The 14,462-nt window shown below is 42.4% G+C and overlaps 1 protein-coding gene across 1 annotated transcript in view; it reads left to right on the forward strand.

Annotated features, from left to right (window-relative positions):
* The window catches only part of FUZ (fuzzy planar cell polarity protein), a 111,144-nt gene that overhangs the window by 38,345 nt on the left and 58,337 nt on the right, over window positions 1-14,462 (forward strand). The window contains exons 3-5 of the mRNA XM_040327535.1: window positions 1,266-1,350; window positions 4,624-4,692; window positions 13,933-14,037. Of these exons, the coding sequence (XP_040183469.1) occupies window positions 1,266-1,350; window positions 4,624-4,692; window positions 13,933-14,037 (259 nt within the window). The remainder of the gene's footprint in view (window positions 1-1,265; window positions 1,351-4,623; window positions 4,693-13,932; window positions 14,038-14,462) is intronic.

Below are 14,462 nucleotides of genomic sequence, written 5' to 3' on the forward strand. Positions count from 1 at the left end.
ACCACCCTCTCATGCTTGCTCCTGAGATGTACTAGGGACTGTGGGGTTTGTAGTGCACATGACCACAACTAATGTGCTGTGCTCGTTTCAAACAGAAGTGAGTGTGGGGGGGGGGAGGTTCAGGAGCTCACCAGAGACCTTAAGGGCAGAAAAACACAGTAGGAAATTATTTAACAAAAATAAATTACAGGACCATTAAAGTGGAGTTCCACCCATAAATATAACATTACATCAGTAGTTTTAAAAAAATGGCATTAATCCTTTACGAATTTTTTTTTTTTTTTTTTAGATGCCTTCAAAGTGTTGTTGCTAGGCAGAATAGTTAATCTTCCCACTTCCTGCACCTAGGTGCTTAATGCTTCCTAACCTACACCGCACAGACTCCTGGGAATGTAGTGGGTGTAACTTTCCAGGAGTCTGTGCACTCCCCAGTCTCAAAGAATCATGTGACTTGGACAGCACAGGTGCTGAAACCTGATCTGACACTGTTTGTGCAGAACTGAGCATGTGCGAGATTTGCAAGGCTGAAATCCAGGAAGTCATACAGTCTGGCTTCATGATGCCCACACTTAAGATGGCCCCAGTCAATTTCTATTTTATAAAGTCTCTAAATGCTGTAACAACCTAACAAAACGGACCTTAGTTTACAGGCCAACTTTACTAGAATACATTAAGCTTGTGTATTACAGGGGTATTTATATTTAAAAAGTGAAATTGTGGCCGGAACTCCGCTTTAAGTAGTGGATGTATACGGTGTATACGGATTATATTTGGAAAATAAGATTGTTAATAAAATAATATTTACCTGTCAAGGGATCCAGCTTCATCCTCACCCTGGCCGGTTCTTTGTCAGTCTTTTGGGTCTCTGTATCTGGGTAACTATGGGAAGCCGACTGTGACTCTTTGTGGCTCTTTGTGGCTTTACAGCCAGCTTGCCACCGTGCTGCACTTTGTGAACGGTCCCGCTGCCTTCTGGGACCTGTGATGTGTCCTAGAAGGTTGTAGGCGGGGGGGGGGGGGGACTTCGGTTGAAATCGCCTAGTCAAATCCGACTGGAAGTGGTAGCGGGTAGAGGAGGAAGGGGGCAGAGGAGGGCATAAAGTGAAACCTCCCCTTTAGGGCGATGTTCCACTTTAAGACTGGATGGCAAGTTCACTTTACACTGAAAATACTTCTCTATGCTGTACAGTACTATGATTCTTTGTTAAACCTTATTTATCAGATTAAACCCTTCTTCTTTTTTATTTAATTTTGTGTTTTTGCAGCATCAATCTGATAGTGATGTCATGTGATAGCAATGCCAGTGACCACTCGCTGAACAAACTTTTGGAGAATGTATTTAGTGCTATGGTAAGTAAACCAATACTCTTTGGATACAGCTTATTCAGATCCGAGGTTCTTCCTTAAAGTGGATGTAAACCCTCCATACACCCAGTGAAGTGAACAGCCTCCGATGATACACAGGGATGAACCAAATCTCCATATGAGTTTTACATCCATACCTGCTGTCTTCACATTTTATATACTGTTTAGAAAGTTCAGATCTTGTAAGGAGATTTTCTCTTCCTGTTTAACACAGAGTGTGAAGTCTGGGCATACAGCCAAGATAGCTAAAATGTGCTTATTGGAGGAAAGGCACACACCCCCTCTCATCATAGGCAGATACACTCAGAGGTGTTTTGTAATGGGGTCTGCTCCCTGCTAATCTATTTTAGCAACCTCCACTGACTGAAATTTCAGGCTGCTTTTGTCTAAAGTGTCTGAGAATTTGTCAGGAGTTATCCGGCTGATAACAGAGGGAACGGGTCAGGAGAGAGCTAAGGGACTTAGATCTTTTATTAGAGATAACAAAACACTGCAAATATATGTGCCCAGCTCAAATTTCATGAATCGGGTTTACATTCACTTTAATGGGGTTTAACTGTGAACACGTGGAGCCCCCAACCCCCACCTGGGAAGAAACTGCTACTTCCAGCCATGTAAGCCAGTTATATTTGAACACCACAATTTCATTCCTGTTACATTGGCTATAAAGCATGTTCGCCAATTAATCAATATATTCCTTCAGATTAACCCTTTAACTGCTAGAGTTGTTTTTTGTTTAACATGTTAAAAAAAAAAAAAAAAAAAATTTTGGGCCTGCGGACTAGTTAAACCCCCAAACATTACAGATCTTCTGAAAGCAGAGACACCCCTGGGAAATAAAAGGATTACTTTAGTTAACTGTAAATATTGGCCCTATAATTTTTGCTTCAACTCCGTAATGTATTATGATATATAAGGTACAGCACAATTGACGTTTGCACACACATGAATGTCCCCAATGCATGCGTTTTACATTCATATGTGCATCTAAGTTGGGGGGGGGGGGGTTGCTTGGATGTTGCTTCAATGTTCGTTCAGGTTGGGGGATGTAACGGGAGGGCTCCTGGGACCCAGAGGCTCTTGCAGGGTGTGGGATACTCCTGTTTCAGCTTCACCGATGACTCTTGTGTCTAAAGTCATCCTATGTCCACTAGGGGCATAAGATGACTGAGAAATTATATCTATGACTACATGAGATGGGGCAGTAATGTAATCCACAATATATTCAAGAATGTCTGGAAGAACTATTTACAGGTTGTTGATTCTAAACCCAACCTGTCAATAGAAAGAGTGATTCATTCAATGTGGGAACAGAGACTGTTAAGGTGTTTAATGTCATCTGCTACTGTCATGTAAATGAACCTTAGTCTGGCTCTCAAGAACTTTTCATTGTGTGATGCTAATTGACACTGTATTGTGTATATTTCTATTGATGATAAATGTGTATTATATAGCAGGTGAGAAGAGCTTATCTCGGAGTCACCTTGTCTGGGTAAATTATTAGAAATTGGCTCATGTATATTATCTTGGAGACAGAATGTCTGTCTCCTAAAAGATGTGTATTGAGCTCCTTGTGTCATGTTGTGGGTGGAGTTGGGTCATTGTTCATTGTGGTTCCTAAACTGTATATAAGAAGCCTGAGTTTCCCAATAAAATCTATCCGTTTTTAACCAGAGAACAGAGCTGTGTGTCTTGTTTCTGGGGAATCCATATGGGCCGTGTTCGTCTGCTGGATTGTGGCGTGTCGATAGCTGTCTTGGGTTCGGAATGGAATATCGTGAACGGCGTTAACCCCTGACCGTTACAGGGGAGATCAGTGAATGGATGGTTTACCTCACCTCTAGCCAGCAGCACCCGCCATGTGGATCCTGGGCCCGTGGTGGGGGGGTTGGGTTGCACTACCAGGGGTCTATGTACGGTCGCCTCCAGCTGACAGCTTGTCCGATTTATATGTACTCCCAGCTGCTGTAGCAGCCAGGAGATTGTGTAAAACCACCCACTGCTGACATATAACATTTTAATTTTGTGTCAGACCTGTGGATAAATTAAAGCCATTGTACTGAAAAATACATACAATCTGGGAATCTAAAATATGCACATTTTCTTGTTTATTAAGAGATACAAGATTCAGAGACAGTTGGGTTGTCCAAGTCCCTCAGCCGTCCGGAACTCTCCCTCTGAATTGCCTGAGACACAGCAGCAACCCCACTGGCTCTCTCAACTCTCAATATGAGATCCAAAGAGATGTCACTATCAGTGAAGCAAGCCATCATTAGGCTGAAAAAAAAACCAAACAAACACGTCAGAGAGATAGCAAAAACATAAGATGTGGCCAAATCAACTGTTTGGAACATCCTTAAAAAAGAACGCATCAGTGAGCTCAGCAACACCAAAAGACCGGAAGACCACGGAAAACAACTGTGGTGGATGACCAAAGAATTCTTTCCCTGGTGAAGAAAACACCCTTCACAACAGTTTGCCAGATCAAGAACACTCTCCAGGAGGTAGGTGTATGTGTGTCAACAATCAAGAGAAGACTTCACCAGAGTGAATACAGAGAGGGTTCACCACAAGATGTAAACCATTGGTGATCCTCAAAAACAGGAAGGCCAGATTAGAGTTTGCCAAACAACATCTAAAAAAGCCTTTGCAGTTCTGGAACAACATCCTATGGACAGATGAGACCAAGATCAACTTGTACCACACATTGCTAGTGGGAGTGAGAGATCAAGCAGCATGTAATGTGAATGAAAGGCAGTTAGGTGGTGTTACAGTGGAGGTAGACCAAAGCATGGATAAGGAGCAGAAGAGGCTGAGGGAAAAGCCAAGTGAGAATGGAAGCAGTGCAGGGGGTTGAGTGTAAACTGAAAGTGCCAATGGAGGGGGACAGCTGGGGGGCGGTGAGAGGCCGAAGGTGCAGAGGAAGGGGGCGAGCTGGTGGTGGTGAGCAGCAGAGGATGCAGAGGGGGTGGCTGTTATAAGGGGAATCCCAATGAGATTAGGTCTGAATAATATGTCCGGGTTTCAGGTGGACTGAAACCCGGACACATGATTCAAAACCCGAACTGTCCGTGTGAATCCCGGACAGGTGGCAACCCTAATGCCATGTGCTTTTGTCACCTTGAGTTGTGCGATATGAAGCAAATAATATGTTTAGATGGCAAGTTTGCTTTAAATTTTATGCACTTGTTTGTACAAGCTAATTTTGTTTAGCGCATTTATCCTACAGCTGTGTAACATATGCATTCATTCTTTTAGGTTCTTGTAATCGGGCTGGATGACCTCATGAATATAAAAAATGTGGAACGGCTAAAGAAAGATTTTCGGGTAAGTGAGCCACTGCTTGGGGGATACAGCTGTGGATTTGAGCTTCATATGGTAAAGGCGTGGAGGCTGATCGCTTACAATATAACGTCATGTTTAATATTACTTTACAACCACTTCAATACTGGCCATTTTCACCTTCTTCTTGCCCAGGCCAATTTTCACCTTTCAGCGGTGTAAAATTTTGAATGACAATTGTGCGGTCATGCTACACTGTACCCAAATTTAATTTTTATAATTTTTTCTCCCCACAAATAGAGCTTTCTTTTGGTGGTATTTGATCACCTCCTGCGGTTTTTATGTTTTGCGCTATAAACAAAAAAAAGAGCGCCAATTTAAAAAAAAAACACTATTTTGTTTTAGTTTGTGTTATAATAAATATCCCATATTTATTTATTTTTTTTTATTTATAAAGGCATTTTTTTTCTCAGTTTAGGCCAATGTGTAATCTTCTACATATTTTTGGTAAAAAAAATTGCAAAAAGCGCATATTGATTGGGTTTGCGCAAAGTTATAGTGCCTACAAAATAGGGGAAAGATTTATGGCATTTTTATTATTAGAATATTTTTTTTTTAATAGTAGTGGCGGCGATCTGCGATTTTTATCGCGACTGTGACATTGCGGCGGACACTTTTGACACTATTTTGGGACCAGTGACACTATTACAGCGATCAGTGCATATTTATAGCACTGATTACTGTAGAAATTTCACTGGCAGGGAAGGAGTTAACACTAGGGGGCGATCAAGGGGTTTATGTGTGTTCTACGGAGTGATTCTAACTTTGGGGGGAGGGGACTGACTTGGGGAGGTGACCGATCGGTGTTCCTATATACAAGGAACACACGATCAGTCTCCTCTTCCCTAACAGGACGTGGATCTGTGTGTTTACACACACAGATCCACATCCCTGCTCTGTGATGAGCAATCGCAGGTGCCTTGCATACATCGTGGCCGCCGTGCACGCGCATCGGCTTCCGAGTGACATGGCGGCGCGTGTGCGCCCCCTATATCGCCGGGAAGCCAATGACGTCATATGACGCCCGCCCAGGATGGGAGATCCCACCTGCGGAAGTTATATGACTATGGGCAGGTAGGGAAGTGGTTACATACTTTGTTTGGGCCAAGCGTGCCCAAATGAACTGTTTCTGTTACTGCTGGGTGTGCTATGACTAACTGTAGTAGTACTAGCGACTTCCTGTCTGCTGCCAGATATAGTTAGGCTGAGTGCTTCTCAGACCTGTATTTTTATCAATGAACACAAGGCTTTCTCTAATAGGCCGATTGGTAGAGATCACAATGTCATCTGCTGTCTTTCAACCTCCGCCAATCAGAAGAAGTCTTGTATTCATTGAAAAAACTACAAGGTTTCTCCTAACTGGATGAGAAGCACTCAGCCCAACTCTATTTATATCCAGCAGCAGAGGGGAAGTCACCTGTGCTGCTGCAGGAAAACACCGCTACTCACATATGTAGCTAATGCTACTACAGTCCATTATGGCACACTTGGCAGGCACATCATTCTGTAATGGAAATAGTTTGTTTGAGCTAGCTTTACCCAAAAAAACTATTTTAAATTACCATTACACATGGAATTCTACTTTTAGGGAAGCAAAAATTGTCTCGCAAAGTAAAAATAAGCTTAGTTATTAAACTGTGTGTTAAATACTCCATTATCTATCTGCAAAGGAAAAAAACAAACAGGATCATGCATATGATTGGGTGATTGAAGGGAACACCATTTCACTTTATATACATGGCTAAGGGGACTTTCACTTTGCAAAGGGGATTTTCATTTAACTTGGTGGATAAGATGAAGTTTTATGCTTGGCTCAGTCATCAAAAAAATTTTTTTATTTTTTTTGTTGTTCTTGCAAATTTTCACTTATTCACAAAGCTAAGCAACATTTCACTTTGCATAGTGAACATACTCTACTCCAGGGGTGCCCAAACTTTTAACGAGCAGGGACCACCTAAGCGACTTGGTAACCGGTCGCGGGCCACAATGAGTGGAGCGGGTGCATGGCAGCCCACTCTACTCTATAGAGCCCACTCTACTTTTTTTGCAGGTTGGATTGGAAGTAGTCCATTTACATCTGATACTCCTTAGAGGTGAATGGAGGGTCCAATTGGGTCGGACTAACCGTGTGAAAGGGGCCTATGGCTCAGTGCAGGTAACCCTTGGGTGCATTGCTCTGCACCTGTGGATCAGTTTGAAAGCAGCCCAATAACAACTGCAGAACAGATATGCCCATATATACACTCTGATTTTAGTAATAAACTTACCTTTAATAACAGTATTCTATTCTATCCCAGAGCAGGAGGTCGCAGGCCTCATCAGAGGGCTCTGCATGCCACTGGTTGGGCACCCCTGCTCTACTCTGTTAGCATGTCAGCCCCATTATGTCCTGACTCTAGAAAAAATACCGGGCTATAATGCTGCGTACACACAACCGTTTTTCATGACGAGAAAAATGCATTTTTTTAAATTGGTCATTAACCAAAAACCAGCCCCGGACCTTTAGGCAGCTAAATGCCCAGGCCAGGTTTTGCGATTCGGCACTGCGTCGCTTTAACAGACAATTGTGCGGTCGTGCGACGTGGCTCCTAAACAAAATTGGCGTCCTTTTCAAAAAATGCATTTAAATTGCATTGTTTATTGTGAAAATGACAGTTGCAGTTTGGGAGTTAACCACAAGTGGCGCTGTAGGAGTTAGTGTTCACTTAGTGTGTGTTTACAACTGTAGGGGGGTGTGGCTGTAGGACTGACGTCATCGATCGAGTCTCCCTTATAAAAGGGATCACTCGATCGATACGCCGCCACAGTGAAGCACGGGGAAGCCGTGTTTACATACGGCTCTCCCCGTTCTTCAGCTCCGGGGAGCGATCGCGACGGAGCGGCTATAAACGAATAGCCGCGCCGTGGTCCCGGATCGCTCCCCGAGGGAATCTGCCCGCCGCACGCAGTGGAGGGGGTCCCGATCGGACCCCCCACCCGCTAGAAGGCAGGGACGTATATATACGCCCATCTGCCTGTCCGTGCCATTTTGCGGACGTAAATAGTCGTGCGGCGGGCGTTAAGGGGTTAAAAATGACCATGTGTAGGCTCCAGAGCATTTTTCTTGACGTGAAAAATGGCCATTAAAAATTTAGAACCTGCTCTATTTTTTTCTTGTGGTTTTTCTCGTCGTGTGTAGGCTTTAACAATGGGGGGAAAAAAACGTGCATGCTCAGAAGCAAGTTATGAGAAGGGAGATTTGCATAATCGGCTCAAAGGGTGGCGCCATTTGAATGGAACTGCCCCTTTTTTATAGTGCCGTTGTACGTCACCGCGCTTTGCTCTGAATTTTTTTTTTTCATGATCGTGTGTATGCAAGGCAGGCTTGCCAAAAATCGCGTCTAAAAAAACTTTGTTTTTTTCCATGACATGAAAAACGCTTTCATGCGGCATTTTTATGCGGCATTAGAGTAGTTACATCCCAGTTCTCACATCCGTTACACTGTTTAGACTTTCACATCTCTGGGAATCTCACGACATAATCACTTGGCACATTTAAATATGTAAATTACATTATTAGGTGAACAACCCCCAAAACTTTTTATAGAGTATCTCTTGCTTTAGCTGTGAAAACAGGTTTTCCTTAGCATTCAACTTCTCTTATTTGCTCCCTTCTGGTCAGTAAAAAGGTCCTATTGAAACCATTTTATTTCTATTCAACAAGTAGCATTAAAAGATTCAGCTTAAATTAATATAATTTAATATATTTTGGTGAGAAAATCGTGCAAGAAAATATTTGCAGAAAACAAACACTACAAAACAGACAAAAAGCAAACATAAAAATAAAAAGGATTAAAAGTGAAAAATCTTACATTTTGCCTGGTCTTTTGATTCTGTGTGGAGTTTAATTCATTTGCAGAGGAGGTTCAAATGACTAGCATTCCATTATAGTTTTGTGGGCTGAACATAAGATCAGAGCTGCAAATACAGCCATTGTTTATGATCACTGGAGAGGGTTTTTATAAAATCAACACACACAATAAAAGGTCTGAGGGTTGTGCTGACGGTGCCAGAGAGTGTATCTTATTGTGCCTCAGTGAATGTAATCTTCCTGCCATTTCCATCTCACAAAGTTTCACGATTCAACAACCAAAATATAATTGTACAGATCACAATTTCTTATGCCGCGTACACACGATCGGTTTTCTCGTCGGAAAAACCTTTTGGTTTTTCCGACGGAATTCCGCTCAAGCTTGTCTTGCATACGCATGGTCACACCAAATTCCGCCCATCAAGAACGCGGTGACGTACAATACGTACGACGAGCCGAGATCAATGAAGTTCAATAGGCAGTTAGGCTCTCCTGCTTGATTCTGAGCATGGGTGTTTTTTTGCGTGTCGAAATTCCATACAGATGATCGTTTTTTCTGATAGGAATTTTTTCTGTTGGTGAAAATAGAGAACCTGCTCTCAAACTTTTGCTGGCGGAAATTCCAACAGAAAAAGTCCGATGGAGCATACAAACGGTCGGAATTCCTGTCCAAAAGCTCACATCTTTTTCAGACAGGAAAACCGATCGTGTGTACGCAGCATTAGAGATGAAAAATGCTATAAATTGGGTGCATCTTTCACCTAATATATCGTATTGACCTTCTGGATCTTGTATTGGGGTATTGGGATGTTTGAATCTTTCCAAATTTTAGGGAAACACTTGTTATGACGGTGACTTCATTTTAGTAGGAATTCTAGAAATTATACATCTAGTCTGACAAATGACTGTGTCAGACAAATGACTCCAGCCCTGTGAGCACCTCCAGCGACCAAGAATTTCTATCATCGGTGGGATCGGGACACTATGCAGATTTTGCATTTGACCAGATAAGCACTTATTGTGAGTTATAACATTTTTAATAAACTACCCACTAGATGGCGCTTCCCTTTCTTTACACACACACAGGAGTGGTGGGGGAAATTGCATGCAATGCAGACGGGAATCACAGCGCATTCCTGTTCAAATTGCCTGCGATATGTGCCCATTTATATTGTATAGACGCTATTATGTCCTGGTAGACAGCTGCATTGACCCTGGACTTAAGCACAATGGACCAACACCAGCAGATGACATGGCTCCCCAAATCAACAGACTGTGGAAACTCCACACTGGGCTTCAAGCTTTTTGCAGTGTGTGCCTCTCTCCATTTTTCCTCCATTCTCTGGATTCTTGGTTTCCAAATGAGATGCAAAATTTGCTCTCATCAGAAAAGAGGACGTTGGACCACTGAGCAACAGACCAGGTCTGTTCTTCTTTAGCCCAGGTAAGGCGCTTCTGACGTTGTTTGTTGTTCAGGAGTGGCTTGACAAGAGGAATACGACATTTGAAGCCCATGTCCAGGATCCGTCTGTGTGTGGTGGCTCTTGATGCACCGGCTCCAGCCTCAGGCCACTCCTTGTGAAAGTGCCCAACACTTTTGAATGGCCTTTTCCTGACAATCCTCTCCAGGCTGCGGTCATCCCTGCTGCCTGTGCACCTTTCTCTTCCACATAACTTTCTATTAATGTGGTTTGATACAGCACTTTGGGAACATCAAATTTCTTTTGTAATTGCCTTTTGAGGCTTTCCCTCCTTATGGAAGGTGTCAATTATGGTTTTCTGGACAACTGTCAGGTCAGCAGTCTTTACTATGATTGTGATTCCTACTGAACCAGACTGAGAGACCATTTAAAGGCTCAGGAACCCTTTGCAGGTGTTATGGCTTAATTAGCTGATTGGGACACTTTTGGGTAGATTCAGGTAGGGGCGCGTAAAATTAGGTCGCCGTAGCCTAGCGTGTTTACACTACGCCGCCTTAAGTAAGAGAGGAAAGTACATGATTCTGAAAGCACTTACCTCCTTACTTAGGGCGGCGTAGTGTAAACACGGCGGGCGTAAGGGCGCCTAATTCAAATTGGTTGGAGGGGGGCGTGTTGTATGTAAATGAGGCTTGACCTCACGTTTTTTTACGTTTATTTTTTTATTTTTATTATATAATATATATTGCGCTGAATATTAACTAAGATAATGTGAAAACCAAATTATGCGTGATACAATATGTACACAGATCCACAAACAAAAAGAAAAAACAATTAGTCCAATTGTATGGATACACCAGTGTTTCTTCCGTGAACAACACCCTGTGTAATGATTGAGAGATGTGGGATCTAATCACACTATGTGGACATCTGTTTCATATGTGCAGCGCTTCCTCCACACTGATACAGCTCATAGAAAAACAAGAGAAAAGATCTTCATAGCGCAAATAGCATGAACAAATATGGGTAACAAATTCCTGACTAGATCTCACTCACGAATCCACCGAGTTTAAACAGCATTTAAGGACAACCAAGCACCAATCCTTCAAATTAAGCCGCTCAGCGTCTCTGATGCACTCTCCTCATTCGAATCTCAGATCCGTCCCGCTCGTAACTCCTCCCCCACGCGTTACGTCACTAGACACGTGACTTAGTCATGGGTAACTGCTTGCCAGGTCTCAGCTGATGTTATTTATAGTCAGCGAGATACTCAGGCACTTGTTAGTGGGACTAATGGCTGAATAAACTTATCTACATATTGTCCAAGTCTTGAATTTATGGACTGAATTCCATTGATAATGGGTCTGCCTGGAGGTCTGAGTGGGTCCTTATGAATCTTTGGTATTGTATAAATTATAGGCACCCTGCAGTTTTTATGGTTGTAAATGCATATTCTATGTTGATTTTAGTTTTTATTATGGTCGGCAAATATGGGTATTGAGAAGTTGCTGGAGTTTCTCTTTTATAAATTCATGTGTAGTACCACTAATGACCATTGGAGGCTGTCATATACCCACAGTTGTCCACACATATTGCTAATGTTTGGAGGTTATAGTGTTGTACCACTTGTGACCACTGGAGGCTGCTATGTATATATACATATCCCCAGTTGTCGAATATGAATTGATTGTTTTTAAATAATAATTTTAAATTGTACTTGTATTTTAAATTGTACTTGTATTAAAAATTATACATATGAATATGTTACCAATCCTTATGAGCCTGCGATGATGTAAGATGAAACACTCCCTTACTGCATATCCCGTTAGTGCCTGAGTATCTCGCTGACTATAAATAACATCAGCTGAGACCTGGCAAGCAGTTACCCATGACTAAGTCACGTGTCTAGTGACGTAACGCGTGGGGGAGGAGTTACGAGCGGGACGGATCTGAGATTCGAATGAGGAGAGTGCATCAGAGACGCTGAGCGGCTTAATTTGAAGGATTGGTGCTTGGTTGTCCTTAAATGCTGTTTAAACTCGGTGGATTCGTGAGTGAGATCTAGTCAGGAATTTGTTACCCATATTTGTTCATGCTATTTGCGCTATGAAGATCTTTTCTCTTGTTTTTCTATGAGCTGTATCAGTGTGGAGGAAGCGCTGCACATATGAAACAGATGTCCACATAGTGTGATTAGATCCCACATCTCTCAATCATTACACAGGGTGTTGTTCACGGAAGAAACACTGGTGTATCCATACAATTGGACTAATTGTTTTTTCTTTTTGTTTGTGGATCTGTGTACATATTGTATCACGCATAATTTGGTTTTCACATTATCTTAGTTAATATTCAGCGCAATATATATTATATAATTTTTACACCATTTTTGTTTGACATACATCACTTTATTGCTGCGTTTATTATTTGGTTATTTTGTTAATGACATTTTTTTAAATATTTAATTAGCGCTGTAGTACCATTTTCACATTTTTACGTTTATTACTACTGCGCATGCGCCGGGCGCCTACATTTCCCAGTGCGCATTGCGGCTAAGTACGCCGTACGGGCCTATTGATTTTGACGTGGACGTAAACGACGTAACTCCCGATTCGCGGACGACTTATGCAAACAAAGTAAAAAATTCGAACCTCGCGGCGGGAACGGCGGCCATACTTTAACATCATAGGTGGAATAACTTTAGGCCGACTAAAGCCTTACGGAAACAATGTAATTCGACTGCGGCGGCCTGGCGTACGTTCGTGAATTGGCGTACAAGCTCATTTACATAATCTACGCCGGCCGCAATGGAAGCGCCACCTAGCGGCCATACAAAAAATTGCAATCTAAGATAGGACGGCGCAAGCCGTCCTATCTTAGATATGTTTAAGTGTATCTCTGATTGAGAATACACTTAAACATACGGCGGCGTAGATTCGGAGTTAGGTCGGCTTATCTACTGATAAGCCGGCCTAACTCTTTCTGAATCTACCTATTTGAGCCTAGAATATTGCACCTTTTCACAATATTCTAATTTTCTGAGATTGTGGATTTGGGGTATAATCCATAATCGTCACAATTATGACAAATCACGGCTTGAACTATCTCATATGTTAGTTTCACCTTTTAAGTTGCATTAGTGAAATTTTACTTTTGCACAATATTCTCATTTTTCGAGTTTCATCTGTATGGTGGTATTGCCTGAAAATAGCCTTCTGGAAAGAAATATCCAACCTCATTTTCTCTATCACCAGCATAAACCATCCGTTGCCCCCTGAAAGAGCTCTTTTTGGCATTGGCATAGACAATTGGCCGAGCAAATTCCATGTCTTTATCACCCACGTTCTTATGCAGCTAGAAAAACCCTGGCGAGCGTCTGGAGATCAGATACTACTCCCTCCTGCACCAAAGCTATCAACTTTTAAACACTCATACAACCCTCAAACAAATCTTTGCAAAACTTCATGGCAAAAATACTTTATTTCAACAAAAATGGGCATGTTGGACCGTGGGCAATAGAAACACGATCATGCTGTGACCAAACACGGCCCAAACCTTCATCACTTACAACCCTTATCAGATACTTTTGAATCTGTCTGCCGAAGAAAAACCAAACCTCCCCAGATCAACATCACTTGTTCCTTCTTCTTTCACGACACAGTGATGTTCTTTGTTTTCCACCTTCAAGTTTAAGTAACAAACTTTCTGAATTACAATGCAACGGTTACTTATTTTTGTGTTTTTTAAAAATATTCTCACTTTTAGAAAGTTGAATTAATGCCTTCCTATTGCCCGATCCAATCTCCCAATTGGTGACCTTTGGCATTAAGCTTGCAGAAATGTATGTATTGTTGTTTGTCTCTACCTGTATCAAAATAATCTTCAATAAAGTATATATAAATTTAATACCACATCTTTTAATGTACAGTTTTGTCTCTTTTTTTTCTCTCAATTCAGGCTTGTTACAAGTTGATTGACAGCTTCTTAACTGAATCTGAGAAGATGGGAGACCTAACGCAATGTGTAGACTGTGTCATCGCTCATGACGCGGCTATTCTCCAGGTAGGTGCACAATTTATCAGAACAATAAAATGATCAGCTTTGATCATAGAATTTTAAGGTACCGTATACACCTTTTATTAATCACTTGCCAACCACTGCATGTATATGTACGTCCACAGAATGGCACGTACAGGCAGATGGGCGTACAGGTACGTCCCCGCCTTTCCACGGGTCGGGGGTCCGATCGGGACCCCCCCCCCGCTACATGCGGCGGTCGGATTTCCGCGGGGAGCGATCCGGGACGACGGCGTGGCTATTCGTTTATAGCCGCTCCGTCGCGATCGCTCCCCGGAGCTAAAGAACGGGGAGAGCCGTATGTAAACACGGCTTCCCCGTGCTTCACTGTGGCGGCTGCATCGATCGAGTCATCCCTTTTATAGGGAGACTCGATCGATGACGTCAGTCCTACAGCCACACCCCCCTAC

Source organism: Rana temporaria, chromosome 10 (assembly GCF_905171775.1).
Source record: "Rana temporaria chromosome 10, aRanTem1.1, whole genome shotgun sequence".
In the NCBI taxonomy this organism is placed as follows: domain Eukaryota; kingdom Metazoa; phylum Chordata; class Amphibia; order Anura; family Ranidae; genus Rana; species Rana temporaria.